The following is a 25423-nucleotide window of genomic DNA, read 5'->3' as shown; positions in this document are numbered from 1 at the left end:
ATTGGGGAAAAAAAAGAATTGGGTACTTCAAATTTATTTTAAAAATGGTTAAAATATTGGCATGTGCAGGAAGAAGTCATGGAGTATATTCTCCAGCTCTGTGTACTTCAGTAATGCCACATTAAATGCCTTATTACTGTGTTTCATTTCAGAAACTTTGACAGTTGAAAGACTTGTTACTGGGGTTGCAAGTAACACCTTTTGATGCTAATGACTCCAGTTTCTTTGACACTGTCAAAAGATCTTTGAAGGAGAGGACAGAAGTGTTGCAGGTCCTCGTTAATAACTAAAATATGCCTTTCATTATCTGCATGCTGCGGTGTGAAACTCTTTGTGTCATCAGTTGCCTCGAGCACTGCTTCCCTCAATTTCTGATCTGGCTGATGCGCTCAAAATGCTGATGGTGCAGGTGGTTTTCTGATGACACGGGAGTGTATAACCTTGAGATCACTGGTTGTAACCCGGCCCCCTGAGACTGTTGCCAGGAGTTTCCGCTTGATCTTTTCAGCGCAATCCCCTTGAAATCGGCCAAACCAGTGGGAAGGATTGTGGAATACTGTGTGCAAGTTGCAGCCTGCGCAAATTGAGTATCCACGGGCAACCTCCAGAGCTTGCTTAAAAAGCATGTGCTAGAAGCCTACAATTTAGGCCATAGCCCTCCGACCAATTTAATTAGGAGTCTGATGGAGCACTTTGCCCTTACCTGGGTGAGTGCAGCTCCAACAACACGCAAGAAGCTCAACACCATCCAGGACAAAGCAGCCCCACTTGGTCCCGCACCCCATCCACCACCTTAAATATCCACTCTCTTCACCACCACCATCGACGCTCAGTGGCCACAGTACACAGTCGCACTGCAGCAACTCGGCCAGCCACCTTTGAGAGCACCTTCCAAACCCGCAATCTCTACCATCTAGAAGGGCAATGGCAGCAGACGCACAGCCCTCCAAGCCACACACCATCCTGACTTGGAAATATATTGGCCTTCTGTCACTGGGTCAAAATCTTGATATTCCCTCCCTAGCAGCACAGTACCTACACCCCAGGGATTGCAGCCGTTCAATAAGGCAGCCCACCACCAGCATCTCAAAAATGGCCACTCAATGCTGGCCTAGTGTGTGACCCCCACATTCATGAAATAATTTTTTTTTAACTCACCACGGTGGGTTTCTGTTAAATTCACCTATTTTCCGGTCTTGGAGAAGGCTTTTAAATGTTAGCTTTTCTTAAGAGGCCAGGACCTCAACAGGCACGTAATAAAACCTTTCTGTTATACTTTTTCTTTAAATTTACTAAAAAGAACTTGCAGCATCAACGTAGCTAGCAACTGGTTCCGTATACTTTTACACCCCCCCACCCCCCAAGTGATTTTTGGTAGTTTAAGATTGTGTTTTCCACAGATGGCGGATTGACATTGTGATCAAAAATTGGTGTGTTTTGTGATCAAACTTGTTTTCAGCTCTTTTTAAGTAAAACTGTGTCAAATTGCCCCATTTAAATACCACGGAATATTTTTCAAAGCAGAAGTATGATTTTCCAAAGAAAAATTAAGTTCCAAAACACGGCTTGATTTCACTGGTTCATGGTGAATTTTATATTCAGTGACGTGCGCAAGAGCTGGAGCCGAAAGTGATACAAAAAAAAAACCACTTCTCAGAATGAGTGCAGTTTTTGGAATTCCACTGCTGTGTAATCTCTACCCTCAGTTGAGTGATTGGCATTGTTGGCGATTCGTGGTAGTGGCCTCCATGTTCAATTGTTTTTCCCTTTTTGATTAAATCATTGAGCTCTCCCAAGCTTACGGTAGATTTGACCTCTACCTGTCCCCTTCCGGGTTACAAAGTGATCGGAATTAAAGGTCCTGACTTCTGATCACCTCTGCCCCGCCAATGGCATTGGGCTTTAGGATTTAACGCTGGCGGAAATGCTGGCACCAACGTCGCTGTGACCTGGCACAGAGGGCAGCAGAGCAGAGCTTCTGATTGGCTGTTCCGGGGAGATTTGCATACGTGCAGTGCGGTCAGCGTAAGTTGAAGGTGCACCTGCATCAGTGACCCGAGGAGTTCGAGGGAAGGTGAGCATCCAGCAGAGGGCAGCAGAGCAGAGCTTCTGATTGGCTGTTCCGGGGAGATTTGCATACGTGCAGTGCGGTCAGCGTAAGTTGAAGGTGCACCTGCATCAGTGACCCGAGGAGTTCGAGGGAAGGTGAGCATCCAGCAGAGGGCAGCAGAGCAGAGCTTCTGATTGGCTGTTCCGGGGAGATTTGCATACGTGCAGTGCGGTCAGCGTAAGTTGAAGGTGCACCTGCATCAGTGACCCGAGGAGTTCGAGGGAAGGTGAGCATCCAGCAGAGGGCAGCAGAGCAGAGCTTCTGATTGGCTGTTCCGGGGAGATTTGCATACGTGCAGTGCGGTCAGCGTAAGTTGAAGGTGCACCTGCATCAGTGACCCGAGGAGTTCGAGGGAAGGTGAGCATCCAGCAGAGTCCAGCAGAGCAGAGCTTCTGATTGGCTGTTCCGGGGAGATTTGCATACGTGCAGTGCGGTCAGCATAAGTTGAAGGTGGTTTGTGAAGGGGCTGTTCTCGAGTGACAGCTTTACCCGAAACACTACTTATGTAGTGTCTCCCACCCATCCTCCTCCTCTAACCAAAAAAAAAGCTCTGTCCGTTGGATTGCTAAACTAATAAGTTTTTTATTTTTTTATTTTTCAGTAGTTGGGAAGTTAGTTCAGTGGGAATGGAGGCTAGGGCAGTTGAATGTTCCTCCTGCAGAATGTGGGAGGAAAGGGTCACCTCTCGTGTCCCTTCTGACTACATCTGCGGGAAGTGCACCCAACTCCAGCTCCTCGAGAGCCGCATTAGGGACCTGGAGCTGGAGCTGGATGAACTTCGGATCATTCGAGAGGCGGAGGAGGTTATTGAGAGGAGTTATAGGGAGGTAGTCACACCTCAGGTAAAAGAAGAAAGTAGATGGGTTACCGTCAGGGGAGGCAGAGGGAACCGGCAGGCAGTGCAGGGATCCCCTGTGGTTGTTCCCCTCTATAACAAGTATACCGTTTTGGATACTGTTGCGGGGGACGACTTACCAGGGGTAAGCAATAGGGCGCAGGTCTCTGGCACAGAGTCTGTCCCTGTTGCTCAGAAGGGAAGGGAGAAGAGGAACAGAGCACTTGTCATTGGGGACTCCATAGTTAGAGGAACAGACAGGAGGTTCTGTGGGAACGAAAGAAACTCACGGTTGGTGTGTTGCCTCCCAGGTGCCAGGGTTCGTGATGTCTCTGATCGTGTTTTTGGGATCCTTAAGGGGGAGGGGGAGCAGCCCCAAGTCGTGGTCCACATAGGTACCAACGACATAGGTAGGAAGAGAGATGGGGATTTGAGACAGAAATTCAGGGAGCTAGGGTGGAAGCTGAGAGCTAGAACAAACAGAGTTGTTATCTCTGGGTTGTTACCCGTGCCACGTGCTAGCGAAGTAAGAAATAAGGAGAGAGAGGAGTTGAACACGTGGCTACAGGGATGGTGCAGGAGGGAGGGTTTTGGTTTCCTGGATAATTGGGGCTCATTCTGGGGTAGGTGGGACCTCTACAAACAGGATGGTCTTCACCTGAACCAGAGGGGTACCAACATCCTGGGAGGGAGATTTGCTAGTGCTCTTCGGGGGGGTTTAAACTAATTCAGCAGGGGGATGGGAACCTAAATTGTAGTCCCAGTGTACAGGATGTTGAGAGTAGTGAGGTCAGGGATAGGGTTAAAAGTTCGAAAGAGGGCACCGGCAAGCAGGACGCTGGTTTGAAGTGTGTCTACTTCAACGCCAGGAGCATCCGGAATAAGGTGGGAGAGCTTGCAGCATGGGTTGGTACCTGGGATCTCGATGTTGTGGCGATTTCGGAGACATGGGTAGAGCAGGGACAGGAATGGTTGTTGCAGGTTCCAGGATTTAGATGTTTCTGTAAGAACAGAGAAGATGGTAAAAGAGGGGGGGGTGTGGCATTGTTAATCAAGGAAAGTATTACGGCGGTAGAAAGGACGCTTGAGGACTCGTCTACTGAGGCAGTATGGGCCGAGGTTAGGAACAGTAGAGGAGAGGTCACCCTGTTGGGAGTTGTCTATAGACCTCCGAATAGTCCCAGAGATGTAGAGGAAAGGATTGCAAAGATGATTCTTGACAGGAGCGAGAGTAACAGGGTAGTTGTTATGGGGGACTTTAACTTTCCAAATATTGACTGGAAATACTATAGTTCGAGTACTATAGATGGGTCAGTTTTTGTGCAGTGTGTGCAGGAGGGTTTTCTGACACAGTATGTAGACAGGCCAACAAGGGGCGAGGCCACATTGGATTTGGTACTGGGTAATGAACCCGGCCAGGTGTTAGATTTAGATGTAGGTGAGCACTTTGGTGATAGTGATCACAACTCGGTTATGTTTACTTTAGCAATGGGCAGGGATAGGTATATACCGCAAGGCAAGAATTATAGCTGGGGGAAAGGCAATTATGATGCTATTCGGCAAGATTTAGGAGGTATAGGATGGGGAAGGAAACTGCAGGGGATGGGTACAATCGAAATGTGGAGCTTTTTCAAGGAACAGCTACTGCGTGTCCTTGATAAGTATGTACCTGTCAGGCAGGGAGGAAGTTGTCGAGCAAGGGAGCCGTGGTTTACTAAGGAAGTTGAAGCACTTGTCAAGAGGAAGAAGAAGGCTTATGTTAGGATGAGACATGAAGGCTCAGTTAGGGCACTTGAGAGTTACAAGTTAGCCAGGAAGGACCTAAAGGGAGAGTTAAGAAGAGCGAGGAGAGGACACGAAAAGTCGTTGGCGGATAGGATCAAGGAAAACCCTAAGGCTTTCTATAGGTATATCAGGAACAAAAGAATGACTCGAGTAAGATTAGGGCCAATCAAGGATAGTAGTGGAAAGTTGTGTGTGGAATCAGAGGAGATAGGGGAAGCATTAAATGGATATTTTTCGTCAGTGTTTACACTGGAGAAAGACAATGTTGTCGAGGAGAACACTCAGGTTCAGTCGACCAGGCTAGATGGAATTGAGGTTCAAAAGGAGGAGGTGTTAGCAATTTTAGAAAATGTCAAAATAGATAAGTCCCCTGGGCCAGATGGGATTTATCCTAGGATTCTCTGGGAAGCCAGGGAGGAGATTGCTGAGCCTTTGTCCTTGATCTTTATGTCGTCTTTGTCGACAGGAATAGTGCCGGAAGACTGGAGGATAGCAAATGTTGTCCCCTTGTTCAAGAAGGGGAGTAGAGACAACCCTGGTAATTATAGACCTGTGAGCCTTACTTCGGTTGTGGGTAAAATGTTGGAAAAGGTTATAAGAGATAGGGTTTATAATCATCTTGAAAAGAACAAGTTGATTAGCGATACTCAACACGGTTTTGTGAAGGGTAGGTCATGTCTCACAAACCTTATTGAGTTTTTTGAGAAGGTGACCAAACAGGTGGATCAGGGTAAAGCTGTTGATGTGGTGTATATGGATTTCAGTAAGGCGTTTGATAAGGTTCCCCACGGTAGGCTATTGCAGAAAATAAGGAAGTATGGAATTGAAGGTGATTTAGCGGTTTGGATCAGTAATTGGCTAGCTGAAAGAAGACAGAGGGTGGTGGTTGATGGCAAATGTTCATCCTGGAGTTCAGTTACTAGTGGTGTACCGCAAGGATCTGTTTTGGGGCCACTGCTGTTTGTCATTTTTATAAATGACCTGGAAGAGGGTGTAGAAGGATGGGTTAGTAAATTTGCAGATGACACGAAGGTCGGTGGAGTTGTGGATAGTGCTGAAGGATGTTATAGGATACAGAGGGACATAGATAAGCTGCAGAGCTGGGCTGAGAGGTGGCAGATGGAGTTTAATGCGGAAAAGTGTGAGGTGGTTCACTTTGGAAGGAGTAACAGGAATGCAGAGTACTGGGCTAATGGCAAGATTCTTGGTAGTGTAGATGAACAGAGAGATCTCGGCATCCAGGTACATAAATCCCTGAAAGTTGCCACCCAGGTTAATAGGGCTGTTAAGAAGGCATATGGTGTGCTAGCCTTTATAAGCAGGGGGATTGAGTTTCGGAACCACAAGGTCATGCTGCAGCTGTACATAACTCTGGTGCGGCCACACCTGGAGTACTGCGTGCAGTTCTGGTCACCACATTATAGGAAGGATGTGGAAGCTTTGGAAAGGGTTCAGAGGAGATTTACTAGGATGTTGCCTGGTATGGAGGGAAGGTCTTACGAGGAAAGGCTCAGGGAATTGAGGTTGTTTTCGTTAGAGAGGAGAAGGCTGAGAGGTGACTTAATAGAGACATATAAGATAGTCAGAGGGTTAGATAGGGTGGACAGTGAGAGTCTTTTTCCTCGGATGGTGATGACCAACACGAGGGGACATAGCTTTAAATTGAGGGGTGAGAGATATAGGACAGATGTCAGAGGTAGTTTCTTTACTCAGAGAGTAGTAGGGGTGTGGAACGCCCTGCCTGCAATAGTAGTAGACTCGCCAACTTTAAGGGTATTTAAGTGGTCACTGGATAGACACATGGATGAATATGGAATAGTGTAGGTCAGATAGGCTTTAGATGGTTTCACAGGTCGGCGCAACATCGAGGGCCGAAGGGCCCGTACTGCGCTGTAGTGTTCTATGTTCTATGTTCTATGTCCCCAGCCCCCTCCGCCAATCTGCTGCCGCCTTTGTCGCCTCCGGACCCGATTTATTCCAACGTTCCCCGTCCTTTGTGAAGCTCACCTTATCCAGAGCCTCCGCTGCCTGTTTCCTAACTTGCCTCTAGTTTCACTGACCTGCATTTGGTTCCCAGTTAACATATCAAATTCAAAAAAGTCACGGTCCTGTTTAATTCCGTTAACCAGATTATTTTTCTGACCAGGTTTCTGTGACGGGCGCTTTTCTAAAGGTACTATGTGTATGAATGGCGCTAAGCAGCTCTACTCCATATCCTGAGCCATCAATCAGGCTATCGTGGGAGATCGGCCGACGTCAGCCAATATTTTTATTTTTGTGCCTTTTTTGCAGAACCAACAGCCCTGCCGGCTTCCCGGAAGTCCACGGTGGTTTGCAAACACCATTGTTTCATCCGACTCCCATCCACCCGAAGGCACAGCCCGGACCTGAGGTCCGCATTTACGATCCCAACACAGGAAAGCTCATCCGGAAAGATTCTCATGGAAACAGGCAATCCGTGTGTATCCAACCTCCAGCTCCCCCAGTTACGTTATCCGTTCATGGAGAACAGTCGTCATTCAGGTAACGCTCCCGGGAAGAGTCCGAGAATTCTGTTATGCGTTTAAGTCGGAAGACCAGAACATATATGTCTGTGTGGAGTTTGCATGTTCTCCCCGTGTCTGCGTGGGTTTCCTCCGGGTGCTCCGGTTTCTTCCCACAGTCCACAGATGTGCAGGGTCAGGTGGATTGGCCATGCTAAATTGCCCTTAGTGTTCAAAGGTTAGGTGAGGCTGTAGGGATAGGGCAGGGGCGTGGGCCTAGGTAGGGTGCAGGCTCGATAGGCCGAATGGTCTCCTTCTGCACTGTAGGGATTCTATGGTAAGAACTAGGAGCAGGTAATTCAGCCCTTCGAACCCGCTCCGCCATTCAATACGATCATGGCTGATCTCATCTCAGCCTAGGCTCCACCTTCCTGGCCGTAACCCTTCATCCCTCTACTATTTAAAACTTATTTATCTCCTCAAATTTGTCTAGTGTTCCGGCATCCACTCTGGGGTAGAGACTTCCACAGATTCACAACCCTTTAAGTGAAGTAATTCCTCCTCATTTTGAAATCTGCCATCCATTATCCTAAAACTATGGCCTCTCATTCTGGAATGCCCAATAGAGGTAACATCCGCTCCCTGTCTACCCTAGCCCCTTCAGCATCTTAAATACCTCAATTAGATCTTCTCTCGTTCTTCTAAACTCCAGCAAGTATACGCCTAAACTGCTCAATCTCTCTTCATCATAATATTTAAGACACGTCCATCATCCTTGAAATCAATCTAGTGAACCTTCTCTGAACCACCTCCCATGTATTTACGTCCTTCCTCAAGTAAGGGGACGGAAACAGTGCACAGTGCTCCAGATGTGGCCTCACCAATGCCCTCTACAGTTACAGCAACACTTTCCTACTTTTATTCTCTATGAACAATTAATGCCAAAATTCCATTTGCTGTTCTTATTACCTGCTGAACCTAACTTCCTGCGATTCATGCACGAGCACACCCATATCCCGCTGCCCCAAAACATTTTGAAGATTCTCTCCATTTAGATAAGTTGCCTTTTTATTCCTGTGACCAAAATGGATAACCTCACCTCGTTAAATTCCATCTGCCAGATTTTGGCCCACTCGCCTGACTTATCTATATCAATTTGTAAATTTTTTTCTTTCTGGATTGCAACTTCCTATCCCACCTATTTTAGTGTCATCTGCAAATCTGGTTATAGTACCTTCTATCCCTACATCCAAGTCGTTAATATTGATTGTAAATAGTTGGGGCCCCGAGGACTGAACTTTGTGGCACACCGTGAGTTGCAAGCTTGCCAACTAGAGAAAGACCCATTTATCCCCGCACGCTACTGAGTACAACACACAGGGTTCCCATTTAAATATAAAACAGCTGTCCCTTGGAAATTGGTTGGAGACAGCAAGTTAAGGATATGGTGGATGTTTTCCACAGAAGCAGCATTGCTATTAACTTCCAGTCACCCACTCTACGGACTGGCAGTGAAGTAGCGAAGGCACACCTTTGGACAGGAGTTTGTAATAAGTTATCCCTGGCAGTTTGCAGAGCTCTGTCGGAACAGCGTCCTTCTGAAGTGCACACGTTACTATGTTCTGTTCCTTAATGACAATCGTGGAACAGCATGTCCTGTAACCTGCAACCCCAAACCCCCCCCCGCCTCCGCTCGCCCTCCGCAAACTGGAATTCACCCTGACTTTGCCGTAATACATCCTCTAATGACTCATCCTTCGATAAGTAGTAGCCTCCTGTATATTGTGTGGGATGCAAGTGACAATTGTTATCGCATCTAATATTGCCCTTATATTTGTCTGCATGGCCATGTTGCCTTGACCAGAAACTGAACTGGACCAGCCATATAAGTGTAGCTTATGAGTGCAGCTCTAGCAGCACTCAAGGAACTTGACACCATCAAGGGCAAATTAGCCCACTTGTTTGGCGCCCCATCCACAAACATTCACTCCATTCACGACTGATGAACATTGGCAGCCGTGTGTCCCATCTCCGGGATGCACTGCATGGACTCCCCAAGGCTCCTTAAGCAGCCCCTTCCAAACCCACGACTGCTAACATCTAGAAAGACAAGGGCAGCGGAGACATGGGAACGTCGCCCCCTGGAATATCCCCTCCAAGCCACTTACCATCCTGACTTTGGATATATATTGTCCTGTCTTGCCCAGGTTACCTCCTCTCCTACCTCCAGTGGTGTGTCCTTGACTTTGGATGAATAACAATTGAGCAGTCTTGCTGAAGTGCAGGTATTTTGTGGCAAAACCTTTTCGAAGGTCTCCTGTTTTTTTCTTAAGTCATCAAGACTCATTAAACATTCTTGCGGAATAGGATAAGTGCCTGATTCTTTAGAACAGGTTAATGGTTATAATTAACAGTGTCAGATAGTTGCACAAATGATCGTGAACCGTGACATAAGTCGGCGTTTGACAGGGAACTCAAGAGTGAATCATGGGCTGAAAATACAGTTTAATTGTCTGGGATGACAATTTTTTTTAACATTTGTAAAATGTGGTTTTGTATGCAATATGAGAATAAACGTTCTTTGCTATTAAACAGCTGTGCTGCCGAACAATTTTAACCATTGCTACAGCTTTGCAAAAGCGCAATTCTATATCTTTCCTGACGTGCAACTGGCAGTGGTGACAGTGAATCGGAATTTGTGAATGTTCCTGAACCCTCGATCTTGCATTGTTGGTTTATAATAACCATTTGCCTGATGACAGTTAGTTTGCATTGTTCCTCTATTCTGGCTGCTGGCATGGTGGAATTCTTCTCCAACAGCGTAGCTACCAGGTGCAGAGTTTATACATAGTAAATAGAAACAGAAAATGCTGGATAAACTGGGCAGGTATGACAGAATCTGTAGAGGAGAGAAACGGATCAATAAGACTCTTCCTCAGAGCGGAAGAGAGTCTGTATAGTTGGAGATGGGGAGTGGAGAAGTTGGAGCAGAATAAAGATCAAGGATGGGTCTTTGCAAAGAAGAGATCGACTAAAAGATGTCGTGGACACAAGACAAAGGGAGTTTTGATGGTGGCATTAAGGACTTAAGAAGGTGCTGATAGTGGCATAAAAGGGATTTATACAGGAACGTATCCTTGTCAACAAGTGGATACGTTTAAACGCCACTGTTGATTATTTATCATTTATTGCAATTATTATGGGCCAGGGTTTAGAGAACACCAAAGTATATCATGAATTCTCCTGACCTACAATTTTTAATAGATTTTGGTTTTGAGGAACATAAGAACCCACTTTCCAGGTGTTATGCAACAGAGATCTTAAATATTTTTAAACAAAACAATGTTTATTCTATGAATCCAGTTAATATTTTATAAACACACAGTAAACATCTTATCAACTACCAATACAAATACCCCCCAAAGATGCAATACTCTATAGGTAACCCTTAGTAACTTTCCTCACAACATCCATAAGCCAAACACCCTTTTTTTCCTTACAGAAAACAGGTATTACTTTGAAGTTATCAAGTGGTCTGGAGACATTTTTTAGCATGCAGAGAGAGAGACCAAAATATACCTTCTTGGTTTGAATGCAGCTCCCCAACTGAAAATGAAACCAAAAACGCAGAGCCACAAAGCAGCTCTGAGCTCATAACGAAAGTAAAAGACAGAATCACAGCCCAGCTCCACCCACACAATGACATCACTGCAGCCATTTGATAAAACACACTTTTCTTCACGGGACCCTCACATGACACAATGTAAAGAATACAAATCCAACATCATTATAAAATGTACACAACGGGTGGCTGGCTACAGAGGATATATGACATTGTTCAAATACATCTTTTGCATGGAGTATTCAGCATTTTAAAGTAACAAAATAATTTCTTGGGCAATATAAAGCAAAACTAGCAGCTGCTTAACAGTGGAATTGTTACTATGGACTTGCATCTGGCATTTTTATAGCTTAACAAACATTCTTGTGGCTAGTTTGTGTACAAGCTGCAGCGTGATGTCATGTGGTTTCATAGGAGAATAGCCCTGACGATTCAACAAAGAGCAAATACAGTAATTCCTCACTTACCATTGTCGTTGTTTCTGAAAGAGCAACTTTAAGTGAAAGAACTTTATTCAAATCACAGTCTCTCATTACAATCAATGTTAATACTGTAGTTGGTTATGTGGGACCATTTTCCTCAGAAAAAAATCATTAAGACAGCGATGAACAGTAACCTGAAATATTGTACATTGCTAAATTCTTATGTTTGTAAATTGTGTAATTTATAAAACAAAATACAATTAAAAATATAAGAAATAAGCTCACTCTTTCTGCTCGCCAATATTCTCCTGCTCACAGATTCTCTCCCCCCTTTTCCCTTGATAACTCTCTCACTCGTGCGCTCTCTCTCACCCACGCAAACTCTCTCTAGCACCATGTCTCCGTGCGCACTCTATCTCTCGCCCGAGGGGGTCTCACGTGCCCTCTCCCACTCCCACACCCTCTCCCGCTCCTGTGCTCCCCACTCCTTCTGGGTAATCGGGAGAGGGAGGAAATGAGCAAGGGAGCAAAGGTCAGTGGGGGAGGCAAGCCGAAGACGAGAGGCAGTCGGACTGAAAAATGGCAGTTGGGAGGTTTGGGTAGGGAGTCGGACGTGAAGTTGCCAGAAGTGCTTTGCAAGTGACTGTACTAACAGAAGGAACCTGTACTTCCACCTTGCATCCTGAGGACATGTTATAAAGTGCTTTGAAGCTAGTTGTTATTTATTGAAGGACCAATGTTATGTGGGCAATTTGAGCAGTCACTTAATTCCACCGGGCGTCACAAACAACAAAACAGTCTCTCGGGACTGCCTGGTCAATGGTTCAACGCTCACACTTGGACTGGTAACGGTTATGGTTTCATGTAAACAGAAGAGAGACTTCACACATTACAGCAACCGTTTGCAAGGAATGAAGTATATGACTTCATTTGTCCTTTGATTGTCGGTATCGCCCATTTCTCCTTCCTTTGACTTGCATATGGGTGTTTGTATGGTGCCTCTCCTGACCCTACCACACTGACAATGCCCCAAATTCACTCGGATACCTCAACACTGAATCTACCGAAATACTGAAACACCCATCCAATCATGTGGTTTCCATGCCCTCCATTTCACCCAGTCAGGAACCTGGCAGGATTTATGGTCAGTCCTCTCCGTCGACCTCCCTTATCTGCTCTTTAGCCTGAGCACAGGGTTTTTTTTCAGTTTCCATGGTGTTGTAACCGAAGACCTCGGTGACGACAGTTTTGATGAGAGCCTGACTTTAAATATGCTTTAAACCAACAATTATGACCAAGTTAATAAATCTATAATGAATGAAAACTGTAAACTGGAAGTTTTAGTGTTAAACTGTGGTCTTGCAAAGCTAAATTAATAAAATAATAATCTTCATTAGTGTCACAAGTAGGCTGACATTAACACTGCAATGAAGTTACTGTGAAAATCCCCTCGTCGCCACATTCCGCCGCCTGTTCGGGCACACGGAGGGAGAATTCAGAATATCCAATGTGAGGAAACCGGAGCCTCCGGAGGAAACCCGCGCAGACACGGGAGATATTTATTGCCCATTCTCAAAGAGATAGGCATTAAGTTAGCAAAGAGCCCCACTTTCACCCCGTACCATTTCTCTCTCATCCAACAAAAATAATTTGTTATTTTGTGGTAACAAGGCCCTTGTGATGCAGTCCTCTCTGCAATCAACAGAATGTCTAAAGCAGTGTGCTTTTAAAGAAAGGAGCTTTTAGAGAAAAGCTGAGGGCCCTTTAACGTGCAGTGTCTAACCCTTCAAAAGACCACGTCCATCAAAGGCCGTTGTCTGATTAATGTGTATGCACATATAGAATCATAGAATTTACAGCGCCATTCGGCCTATCGAGTCAAACACGAGCCCACTTCTCTTCTAATGTTCTCACTCGCCTTTCTCTTGGGCCATCCCAACTCCCTTATTTTGGAATATTGCTTATTTTCCTTGTTTCGCCCTCTTGTGTCTGATCAGAATAATAGTGGGCACCTGAAGTGATTAGATAGGGAGAGACTGTCCCCATTGGTGGAAAGGTCGAGAATCAGAAGGCCCCGATTTAAGGCGAATGACAACAGAGTCAAAAGGAGACACGAGGAAAAGTCCCTGCGGCAACGTGGGCTTGCGAGCTGCAATGCATTGCCTGAGAGTGTGGCCGAGACAGGTTCTTTCAAAGGGCGATGGGATAATGATCTGACAAGAGTAGACATAAAGATTTCGGGGAAAAGGCTAGGGATGGGGGTGACCAAGCTGAGCTGCCCTTACAGGGAGCCACCAGAGACTGATGGACTGAATGGCCTTCTCTTGCACTGTAACCATTCCACGATGTGCATCAGTTATTTAGATGGGTGGAGGAAGTCAGAACATTGTCTTTAATTGAACAAAACGTACAACTCCAGTTTTCTTTTGCCATTCCGTCTGGTCAGATTTTCAGATCATCTTCAGTTCCAATCTCAAAGGGCCGAGATTAATGGGAACTCTATCATAGTCTTCCACGGTATACACTGTGCCGAGTGTTCTTAACTCTGAAATGTATGTTTTATCATTGTTAAGTCAAACCACAAATAAACATAGATTCAAATTAGAAACCGGTAGAGGGATTGCAGCATTTCCGCTCCTTCACCTATCTTCCATGTCACTTCCAGATAGGCGGTCACTTTGACCCGGAGGGAAGTAGAGACCGAGGGAAGCATGGCTGCCTGTGCCTGACCCCCCTGAGCGCTGTCTGTACCAGTGTGGTGCACGAGCTCTCATTGTGAATTTTTACCTCAATTCCTTGAATCTTCTCGTTTGGCCACTGAAAATTAATGGATGAACGCTGAATGCTAGTTGTAAAACTAATCATACAACATAGAACATACAGTGTAGAAGGAGGCCATTCGGCAAATCGAGGCTGCACCGACCCACTTAAGCCCTCACTTCCACTGTATCCGCGTAACCCAATAACCACTCCTAACCTTTTTGGACACTAAGGGCAATTTATCACGGCCAATCCACCTAACCTGCACGTCTTTGGACTGTGGGAGAAAACCAGAACACCCGGAGGAAACCCACGCAGACATGGGGAGAACGCGCAGACTCCACACAGATAGTGACCCAGTGGGGAATCGAACCTGGGACCCTGGTGCTGTGAAGCCACAGTGCTATCCACTTGTGCTACCATGCTGCCCTCAGGAGGGCAGCAAGGTGGTGCCGTGGTTAGCACTGCTGCCTACGGCGCTGAGGACCCAGATTCGACCCCGGGTCACTGTCTGTGTGGAGTTTGCACATTCTCCCCGTGTCTGCGTGGGTTTCACCCCACAACCCAAAGATGTGCAGGTTAGGTGGATTGACAACGCCAAATTGCCCCTTAATTGGAAAAAAAATAATTGGGTACTCTAAATTTATAATTTTTTTTAAAAATTGTACACTAATCATGTTCAATTGTATGCCGGCTGGCAGGCATTCACTGGAGGGTTCACTTGAGCTCCCACGAATAGACCTAGACTGAAATACAGTTGTTGGTTAGGAGGTGTATGCATATAATGTGTAGCTTTGTAAATAAATAGACAAGTGCGTAGATGTTGGTTTCAGTTCTAAATGCTTCACCAACTGGCTTTCTGGATTAGAACACGCAAATGAGTTTGATCATTTCTTATGGTTTAATCATTTAAAACTGCTTAACTGCGAGCATCATTAGCTATTCGCTAAGTTGTTCACCAACACATATCAATTTCTGGTGGCCCCTCTCACCTTAACATCGACATTCACAGTGGGGCGGGAACTGACCGTGCCATGTGCCGCCGGAACGGAGGGACTGGCCATGACTGAACTCTGAACCTGCTTTAATTCTCCGCCCTGCGTTAAATGTCACCATGGCCCTGTTGTTAGCACTGTCACCCCTGAATCAGGAAAACGTACATTCAGGTCGGCAGACATGCTCAACTAATCAAAGGACTGGAATCCAGAATACGTTGAGCTTTGGAAAATGGAATAAAACTGAAGGAGAGACTTGAATGTATGATGACTATCACAGGACAACTATTACGGTTACATTCTGAGAATGATGATCTTTGGGTGTAAAAGGTCCAGCATTTACCACTGCAGAGCAATTCGTTATATTGTCATTATGTTTGGATGCCGGTCGATGGTAATACTAGACAAGTCAGATCCCGGTGTGGAACCTGATAGATCCTAACTTTCATTTTAGAAACCATGGAGGAAAGTTACTGAACAGGTTCACAGGAATCTGCTTATGGACTTTTAACACACAATAAAACATTTTAAAAACTCATTCACAGGATGTTGCCGTTGCTGACTAGGCCAGCATTCATTATCCATCCATGGTTGCCCTTGAGACGGTGGAGGTGAGCTACCGTCTTGAGCCGCTGCAGTCCTCGAGATGTAGGTACACGCACAGTGCTGTTAGGGAGGGAGTTCCGAGATTTTGAGCCAAGATTTAACCAGAAAGGTGAACTATATTACACTGGACAAAAGGTTTGGAAGGATCTCAATACAAATACAAGAACATTATTCAAATATTGATTATTTCTTCTCCCCAGCTATCGCTTTACAGGCCTATGCAAATTCAGAAAGATAAAACAGTTTACCATATTTATCTTGTACTCTAATATTAAGTATGTAGTGCATGAAAGCCAACTGGGAAACTGTGGTCAGACACACCACATGTGACTTGTGATTATTTAAGATTTTTCAACAACCCACACAGATCCTTGTCACACTGTACCAACTGGTCACACTGAAACGCTGTCTTTCTCACAATGTCTTGCAAGCTCCACTTTTAAACTTGCCCGGGAATTCTGTCCTGCATTTCGCTCTCATTTGGATGGCTTCAACCAGGATTCATTCCCAGGGTTTCAGTCTCATCCTCTGAGATTCAAGATCCTTTTCTCCTGGATCTCCACATGAACTCCAGCTTCAGCTTCCAAGCGCACATTCAGATCTTTGGCCATCTCGAGCAGAAACCCACTACTGCAAAAGGCCTGCAGTAAGAAATCACTGACCATCGGCTGTCTCCTCTGACCTTCTGGGCTTTCTTTTAAGCCCATATCGCTTCAAGTTTGCTCCCTGTGGCTCTTGTCTATTATTTGGAGTCCATTTCTCCATGCTTTAGTTTTAACTTTACTGAACAGGGCCTGTTTTAGATTCCTGTCTTTGTCCCTTAACTTCCTTCTGGGACATCGTCCTGCCCCATTCCCGTGAACTGTTCCCTGGGGTGCATTTTCAGGCCACTGACCTGTAATTTTCCGTTAACTCCTCTCTCTTGCCCTCTCTTTTTCTCCCTCTGTTTTTCTCTCTCTCTTTTTCTCCCTCTCACTCTCCTCTCTCTCTCTCTCTCCTCTCTCCCTCTCTCTTCTCTCTCTCTCTCTCTCTCTCTCTCTCTCTCTCTCTCTCCTCTCTCCCTCTCTCTTCTCTCTCTCTCTCTCTCTCTCTCTCTCTCTCTCTCTCTCTCTCTCTCTCTCTCTCTCTCTCTCCCCTCTCTCCCTCTCTCTTCTCTCTCTCTCTCTCTCTCTCTCTCTCTCCTCTCTCTCTCCCCTCTCTCCCTCTCTCTCCCCTCTCTCTCTCCTCTCTCTCTCCCCTCTCTCCCTCTCTCTTCTCTCTCTCTCTCTCTCCTCCCTCTCTCTCTCTCTCTCTCTCTCTCTCTCTCTCTCTCTCACTCTCCTCTCTCCCTCTCTCTCTCTCTCTCTCTCTCTCTCTCTCTCTCTCTCTCTCTCCCCTCTCTCTCTTTCCCCCTCCCTCGCTCTCTCGACCCTCTAAGACCTGCATATAAGGACTGTGATGTGGAGATGCCGGCGTTGGACTGGGGTGAGCACAATAAGAAGTCTTACAACACCAGGTTAAAGTCCATTCACCTGAAGAAGGAGCCGTGCTCCGAAAGCTCGTGTTTGAAACAAACCTGTTGGACTTTAACCTGGTGTTGTAAGACTTCTTACTATAAGGACTGTGACATTGTATGTAAATAAATCCTAGCTCTCCCACTGGATACGAATGTTGAGGGACGTCAGTACTTCGCACCTTTCGTCATTGAGACGACAATTCCGCTAGCTGGCTGAAAACCAGACTGGACCCCCGCCAGTCACCACAGATGACTTCCTCTTACTGGTGTTGATTTGAATGACCTCCTTCCGCGCTATAATTTCTGTGATTTATGAAACCCGTGGTTTCTGAAAATGAATGTGATAAAAATGTGCCTGTACTCTTCATGATTTTTATCTTGCTTTTGAAAACAGTCGTGATGTTCTTTGTGGTGGCACAATTTGAAAAAGAAGTACTGCTTTAAATTGGAGTTTTAAAAATGGCCCATATATGTGCCGTGATACTTTAGCCATCAATCTGAGATAGCGGGACTAATTAGTTTGTATAATAGCTATCACAGACTTTCTGTTCTTAATTGACATCTAAAATATTCTCAATTTAGTCACTATTATTGGCAACCAAGCTATATTTTAATTGCCGTATTATATACCACATCACACATTATTCTTTTAGTTAGTATATTGTATGCAATACCACAAATTTGATTATTTTAATGTACAGGTGTATATTTATTCAGGCTAAAGGCTACCCTTGGACTCGATGACTGTGGTGAATGTGTAACCACTATAATTCACACGGTACATTACTGTGGGCTCCATCTGTGAGCCGTTGCGCGGCTCTGCCCACAGGGGGAGATGAGGAGCATGTACAGGGCTCCGCCCCCTTCAGGAAGTATAAGTGCTGCGGTCCTGCGAGTCCGCCCTGAGTTTAGTACAGTCGCAGGCAGGCTCAGTTGTAAGCCGATTAAAGCCACAGTTTACTTCAACTCGTGTCTCAGAGTGAATTGATGGTCACATCGATGACCAGATGCCTTAATTTACGATCCTTAAATCGTTGAATAATACTTTCCAAGTCAACCAAACTCTGGTGCCGTAACTTAAATGGGCGGAAATAGCTGAGCAGTATCAAGAAGCTTTGAAGCTAGTTCAAATTGAGGTTTCGAGGCTGCACATTCCCAAATTGTTGAGGCTGCATTATCAAAACTCCAATTAGTTTGATCCTGTGTAGAATGCTGAATGATCCTAAGTAAAGCAGAAAGGTTGGTCACAATGCCCGTTGGAATAAACCTGAGATTTAATGCTGCTCTCACTTCTATACGTAATTCTGTCATATTTCTATGAATGTATTTTTTGGGCCACATACAAGTTATAGGTTGTTAGGAACATGAACCACTAAATCTCTGCCTGGGCTTGGATCCCAAGAGATGGAAAGATCAATTTAAAAACAGAATGGGAAAAGAAAATACCTTTTATTACAAATGAAAATTGTTCGGTGAAGCAGAAAATCTTTTGGTGGGCCAGTGATATTGTAGACAGCGTAACGTCTTTGAATCAGTCGGGTGACTGGGGTGATTTACAACCAGGACACTCATCGCTTGAAATTATAAAGCGGTGGCCCGAATGATAGAATCCCTACAGTGCACAAGGGGGCCATTCGGCCCATCGAGTAAGCACCGGCCCTCCGAAAGAGCAGCCTACTCGGGTCCTATCCCAGTCACCCCAGCTAACCTTTTGGACACTTGAGGGGTAATTTATCATGGGCAATCTACCCAGCCTGCACTTTGGACTGCGAGAGGAAACTAGAGCACCCGGTAAGAAATCATGGAGACACGAAGAGAACGTGCAAACTCCGCTCAGGCAGTCACCCAAGGTCTGAATCGAACCTGGGTACCATGCGCTCTGAGGCAGCAGTGCTAACCACTGTGCAACCGTGATGTACCAAAATAGCCATAAATAGCTGATCTTGGTGGGGCCAAATTCTGCAACTCTCTCTATGTCCTTTGTTTGACCGCTAATTCGCATCCCATCGAGCACTGTTTCACTCTAACTTGACACGCGTTGTATTATTTCCCAATTAAATGCTGCAGCCACCTTGCTGTACTACGCTGACCTAAATGTGTCAGATGAACGTGTTTCTGAAACACAAAAATAATTCTCTAGAGCTGCTAATGAATTTTCACACAGATCTTCCTGTAAGTTGGTTCTCAGAACTGTGCTGACTGACGAACGGTGGTTTCAGGCTCAACAGGGCCACAATTTAAAAATTCTCATCCTTGCCTTCAAATCCCTCGATGTTCTCTTGCCTTCCTATCTCTGTTGAACTGTCTGTCTCCGTCCCGCCCCTCCCCCAGACTTCTCATTCTCTCAGATCTCCGAGCTCCTCCATTTCTGGTCTCTTTGAACGTCCCTCAATTTCCATCGTCCACCAGCTGCCTCGGCCCCAAGCTTCAGAATCCCTTCTTTAAACCTCTCAATCACTCTCTGTTAAGCCACTCATCAACCCTTTGACTGACCCATGCTTTGGTCAACTATCCTGATTTCATTTGATTGTGGCTTCATGTAAATTCTGGAGGTACAGCTTCTTGGTAACTCAGTGCCGGTATAGTTTAAACCCTGGTATACATATGGGCGAAGCTTGCTTATCACAGAATCAGGAAGAGGTCTCTGCATAAGATGGAGATATTTGGCATCATTTGCGCCTGTTTCTGTTCCTAGTTAGTGGACTTAGAGCAGGTTGTGAAGCCTGCAATCGTTGACTGTAGTCTGCACAGCAAATATCTTGCAGAACTTGCACTAATTTAGAGCATTCCTAGAATAGAGCGTAGAATCTCTGCAGTGCAGAAGGAGGCCATTCGGCCCATCGAGTGAACCGACCCTCTGAAAGAGCACCCTACCTAGGCCCACGCTGTCCCCGTAACCCCACCTAACCTTTGGATACAAAAGGGCAATTTAGCATGGCCAATCCACCTTACCCTGCGCATCTTTGGACTGTGGGAAGAAACCAGAGCACCCGGAGGAAACCCACGCAGACAGTAGGATAACGTGCAAACTCCACACGGACAGAGACCCAGGGTCAGGATCAAACCTGGGTCCCTGGTGCTGTGAGGCAGCAGTGCTAACCACTATGCCACCGTGCTGCATTGATTGCACTAGAAATATGACAGTACCAAACTAATACTTCACCCATATTGTATTCCATTGATTAGTGAAACCAAGCATTCCAATACATTAAATGGCTAAAGGAAATGTATATTCTTTTTGCAAGAGAAGGCAACATACTAAATCAAGTCCAGCATGACCGGAATATAATGCATAGTATAATCAAAATCCTTTTTTGTTGTGAGACTTTCAGTTCTGTTGAACGGCGCACCTAATGGCCACTTAACGAAAGCAACCATTGCCGGGCAGTCTAGAGAGCAGTGACCAAAGTTAACTGACAACTGAAGGGGCTCCAACTCGATTAGTTTCTCTAGAAATTTGTAGTGCTGTTGAAATGTAATAGCTCCCAAATCTGTCATGGCAACTACATTTCATTAAAGTGCACTTGGGAGACCCACCACAATCTCCCATTGACTCGACAGCAAGATGGTACCTCGCTCAGCTGCCGCATCCATCCTGCCCCACACTTGACCACGCTCAGATACAGATGCAATAATAGACAACAGAAACATGGATAAGACACTAAGGTAGTACAGTAACCAAACGGACGTTACGGGCCTATTCTTGCTGGATAAAAATGGCACGTTAAATGACTCACTCTTGTTGTTCATGCACAAACTGGGCAACAAGTTCAGGGGATGAAGAGATGTGTCGTGTATTGAGAATGCCCAGAACTCTCTAGTCAGTACATACCACACCACCATTTGCACAAAGAGCATCTCACCCTTGTTTTTTGTTATTGCTAAGAAGCTGCTGGATATGCACATTAAATGCCCATTGAACTCACTGCAGAAAGTCAAATTGACAGTGTAAGTATCCTTTTAATGGTGTGATGATTGTTTGTGCAACGCTAGTCAACCTCTCTGACCCAGAAAAGTGAACCGTTTAAATTGGGCTTAATCTGGCCTTGGGTGACTGTCTATGGGGAGTTTGCACATTCTCTCCATGTTTGCTTGTGCTCCGGTTTCCTCCCACAGTCCAAAGATGTGCAGGTTAGGTGGATTGGCCATGCTACAAAATTTCCCTTAGTGTCCAAAGGTGTTCAGCTGAGGTGGGGTTATGACGATAGGGTGGGGGAAGTGCGCCTAGCTAGGTAGGGTACTGTTTCAAAGGACCAATGCAGATTCGATGGGCCAAATGGCCTCCTGCACTAGGGATTCTGTGGTTCAATCTCAAGATTGCACTCAATTGTCAGGAATTTTGACGTCAACTTTTAAATTTGTTTTTCTTGCATTCTTTCTTTCTCTTTATTAATACATTAATCCAATTGATCTTTTCCTTCTCTTTTCTGGATCCAATTTGACTCTTGTTCTTTCTCCGCCCGTCATCTGTTTCATTCTCAATCCTCAACTCTCATTGGTTGTCGTCAAATGGAACTCTCCTACCTCTGTTGTGGGCCACGTGTGACTTTGCCATCACCAAATACCATGGACGCAACTTTGCGACCCTGTCACTGCGTGAGCCGTTCGAACGTCCTTCGACTTGGGCAGGACTGGAAAATCCCACCAGGGAGGGGCTGAAAAATTCCATCCCGTGTTCTTCCTGAAAGAAAAATGCAAAGTCTTCTGCCAACAGCCTCAGTCTAAGCCCTGGCATTTCCTTGACTATGTGCTTGTCAAATGGAAGGGAATGGTTGGCGTCAAGGTAGCTCTTGCCAGGCAAGGAGCTAGCGGCTGTACTGAGCAGACATTGATCTGCACCAAATTGAGTCGAAAGATCCAGACAAAGCATTGTAAATCAACTTGGTCAGCCCAGGCAGAGTAAGATGTCTAAACTCCTCGAGGACCCAATTGTTGCCACACGACCTGACACCACCATGTGGCTTGACCTTCTTGCCCAACGCCCCCCGAGATGACGTAGATGATGAATGGAAACTGCTCGTGATCAGATCTTCCCTCAAAAAATAGATAGCTAGTCCCATTGTTGCCTAAGGTACCAGATGCTCTGTGGACCTCTCGACACAGTTATCATCTCAACGCTTCCAGCACATTACAGTGCAAAAAATAGTTTTGAGCAGAATGGTGCTGGAAATGTCTGACCACACAATAGACAGTGAGACACTTTCACTGCAGCAAGTTCCAGCTCCGTAGATGCATTGAGTTGATTTAAAGGGGGGAGAAAAAGCATTGATCATCCTTCCAGCTCTTCACAGGGGAATGGATTAGGTTCTCAAAACAAACTCTGATTACACTTGCAAAAGAACGCCACTGGCTCTTCAGTTATGGAGGAGCTGCAGATGAAAGACTGAAGATCATGAGGACATTCCTAGATTATAAACACCTTTTTCCTTTGATGCAGAAGACGATTCTTTAGAGATGGTTTTGTACAGGCTAGATCTGGGCAGACAAAAATTAATTAATGACCCAGGGAGGTACCTTTATGTTTGGGGTCCTTATGTCCTGGCAGTTAACCTGGCTTTAATCTGGGGAATTCTCAAACTGTTATTGCCAAGATAAATCCGGGAAAGAACATAATATGGGGGATCCCACGACAATGGCCTTTGAACTTTATACAATGCAATGTGCACTGAAACAATGGTGAACCCATTTATGATGGATATTTGCGATGAATAATTAATGAATATAATTGCAATTCAACTCTTGGCAGAGGTCTGCTGGTTCAATGGATTGTGTTCCTCCCTCTGGGCCAGAAGCTCTGGGTTCAAACCCCACTCCAGGACTCCGGCCACAGAAGGTGCATTTATTACGTGGCCAAACGGGTTGATTATCTGCCTGTATGTAAACCCTTCTAATTCACTGGATGAGAGGCGGTAAAGAACGGTCGAGTTTCCCCGTCAGTTATACTGCAGATGTAACAGCAAACCACTGCAATACTTAGCCGAGGATAATTGTGGACCAGTCCAGTGGAAGCCCCTGGTTGCCAACACCCTCTCTCAGGGAGGGGTACTTGAAGGAGGAGGAATCGTGATTCTAATAGCAAGCGATTTAGCTAAAAACCAAGGAAATCTCTTGCAGGGTGCACAGTGGTTAGCACTGCTGCCTCACAGCACTCGTGTCCCAGGTTCGATTTCGGCCTTGGGTGACTGTCTGTGTGGAATTTGCACGTTCTCCCCGTGCCTGCGTGGATTTCGTCCGGGTGCTCCGGTTTCCTCCCACAGTCCAAAGATCAGGTTAGGTAAATGGGCCATGCTAAATTTGCCCCTTAATGTCCGAAGGTTAGGTGTTGATATGGGGGTAGGGTGTGGGATTGGGCCTAGGTAAGCTGCTTCGAAGGGTCGGTGCAGACCCGATGGGCCGACAGGTCTTCGTCTGCACTGTAGAGATTCTACGATGTGGGCTCACACAATATTTTTAATTTACCTACCTATCCAAAGTTGTGGAATGCTGCTAAAGTCCCATTTTGCCACAGCAAGGTGAAGTGTGAAAGTACCCTGCAATGCAAGAATAGATTTTGAACTTTAAAGCATCGGGACTGCCTGGCGTACTGTGAACATGCCTAGCGTCAAGGCACTAATCAATCAAAACCAGCTCCCCTGGGTGGAATGGGTCACTCGCATGCCTGACACCAAAATCCCGAAGAATCCCGTCTACTCGGAACTAGGTCGTGGCAGGTGGCTCCCAGGAGGGCAGCGGGAATACTTTAGGGATGCCCAAATGGCATCGTTGAAGAGGTCAAGCATCCCCGCTGGTCCATGGAGCCCCTGGCTTGTGACCGACCAAAATGGAGAAGAACGAACCGAACATATTGAGAGACTTTGTCGAGGAGCGCGCAGAGGCGAACTCTGGAGAGAGCGCGCGCAAACCCATCTACCCAACCCTTCCAAGAACCACCTTACCCGATTTGGCAAAATGTGCAGATCGCGTTTTGGAATTATCTTCCATCTCCGAACCCATTGAGCTGGAGTGGAAGCAAGTCATTCTCGATCCTGGTGGAGTTGTCGGCGAAGGAGAAGAAGACGACTTTTGAGATGTTGTGTATTGGTGTTGGTATTGGTTTTGCAGGCCTGGCATTGGTGCAGGGATTGACTTGAGGTGATAATTAAGGGTGCCATATATTAAAAGTTACTGAAGAACCCTAAATTATACTGCTACTAACATACTAAAGAAGCCGAGAGCCAGCACTTGTTTTATTCGACAAAATAAACCCCAGCAATGTCAGTGATTGCCTGATTTTTAAAGGGGCCGAGTACTGGATGAAAAATTACCACCGTGCAAAGTACAAAGATAATCCGAAAGATTAGGATTTCCATTCATCATTTTAACTGAATATCCACGAGGTGTTATCACATCATCAATGGATTTTTAACGTTTCAGCATCTACTTGACTGTACAGTTTTGCGACAAAATAAAATTAGCGGACGCTGATTGATGGTCTTTTTTTTTTATCATCAGGGAAATTGCATTATACTTCCCTGTTTGACACCAAAATGATTGCCAAGCATGCAAGAAATGTCCTGAACTATAATCCAACTCTGTTTCTTTCCCCATTTAAATCGGGTAATAAAACTCGACGTAATAAAACTTACATGAGTCATCTGTGCCTTAATAAAACGATAATGTGTAGGGGGAAAGAATGCCATTTCACGCATGTGCTCAGAATCTCATTCAACGCAGGATATCTTTCAGTGTAGGTGGATTCACACAGTTGATCCATCTCTTCCATAACTGTGCGTAACCACAAAACATTCCAAGACAATTTGGAGTGGTTCTGGTGACCGCCTTTAGGAAGACCTGTGCTAACAAAATGTGGAAACGATTGATCCCTCATGATCTTTATCGCAGTGAATGTTACGATACTCTTCAATGCTCTTATCCACCAACAGCTGAAACGTGTCCGTGGTTTTCGTAAAAGATGAATTGTTCTCAAAACAAAAAAAACCCTCACAATGGAACAATGCAGATTGGGATCATCCTCTTGTACATCCCCAGTTTTAAACGCTCTGTCAATTATAGCTTTCCGTTGTCATGGCCCAAAGCTGTGCAATCCCCTCCCTAAACCCCTCTGCCATTCAATTTCTTCCTATTCCTCCTCTGAAATGCCCTTAAAACTTTCTTCTGCGACCAAGCTTTTGGTCGTTGGCCTAATGTGGCGCAGTGTTTAACCTCGCTGTATAACCCTCCTGTGAAGCTCCTTGAGATGTTATGTCACGTTAAATATGCCACATAAATGCAATTTGATGCGGTCGTGGACATAATTCATGATTTGCTTAA

General features: G+C 45.5%; 1 protein-coding gene across 1 annotated transcript in view; it reads left to right on the top strand.

Annotated features, from left to right (window-relative positions):
• Positions 1–25423, top strand: part of ctdp1 (CTD (carboxy-terminal domain, RNA polymerase II, polypeptide A) phosphatase, subunit 1) — a 288341-nt gene that overhangs the window by 121320 nt on the left and 141598 nt on the right. Inside the window, 1 exon segment of the mRNA XM_038810246.1 lies at positions 7023–7253. Within this exon segment, the coding sequence (XP_038666174.1) occupies positions 7023–7253 (231 nt within the window).

The sequence above is a fragment of the Scyliorhinus canicula genome, chromosome 10 (assembly GCF_902713615.1).
Source record: "Scyliorhinus canicula chromosome 10, sScyCan1.1, whole genome shotgun sequence".
Classification (NCBI taxonomy): Eukaryota; Metazoa; Chordata; class Chondrichthyes; order Carcharhiniformes; family Scyliorhinidae; genus Scyliorhinus; species Scyliorhinus canicula.
The sequence above is the reverse complement of the archived record's forward strand: the minus strand, read 5'-3'. Positions and strand labels throughout refer to the sequence as shown.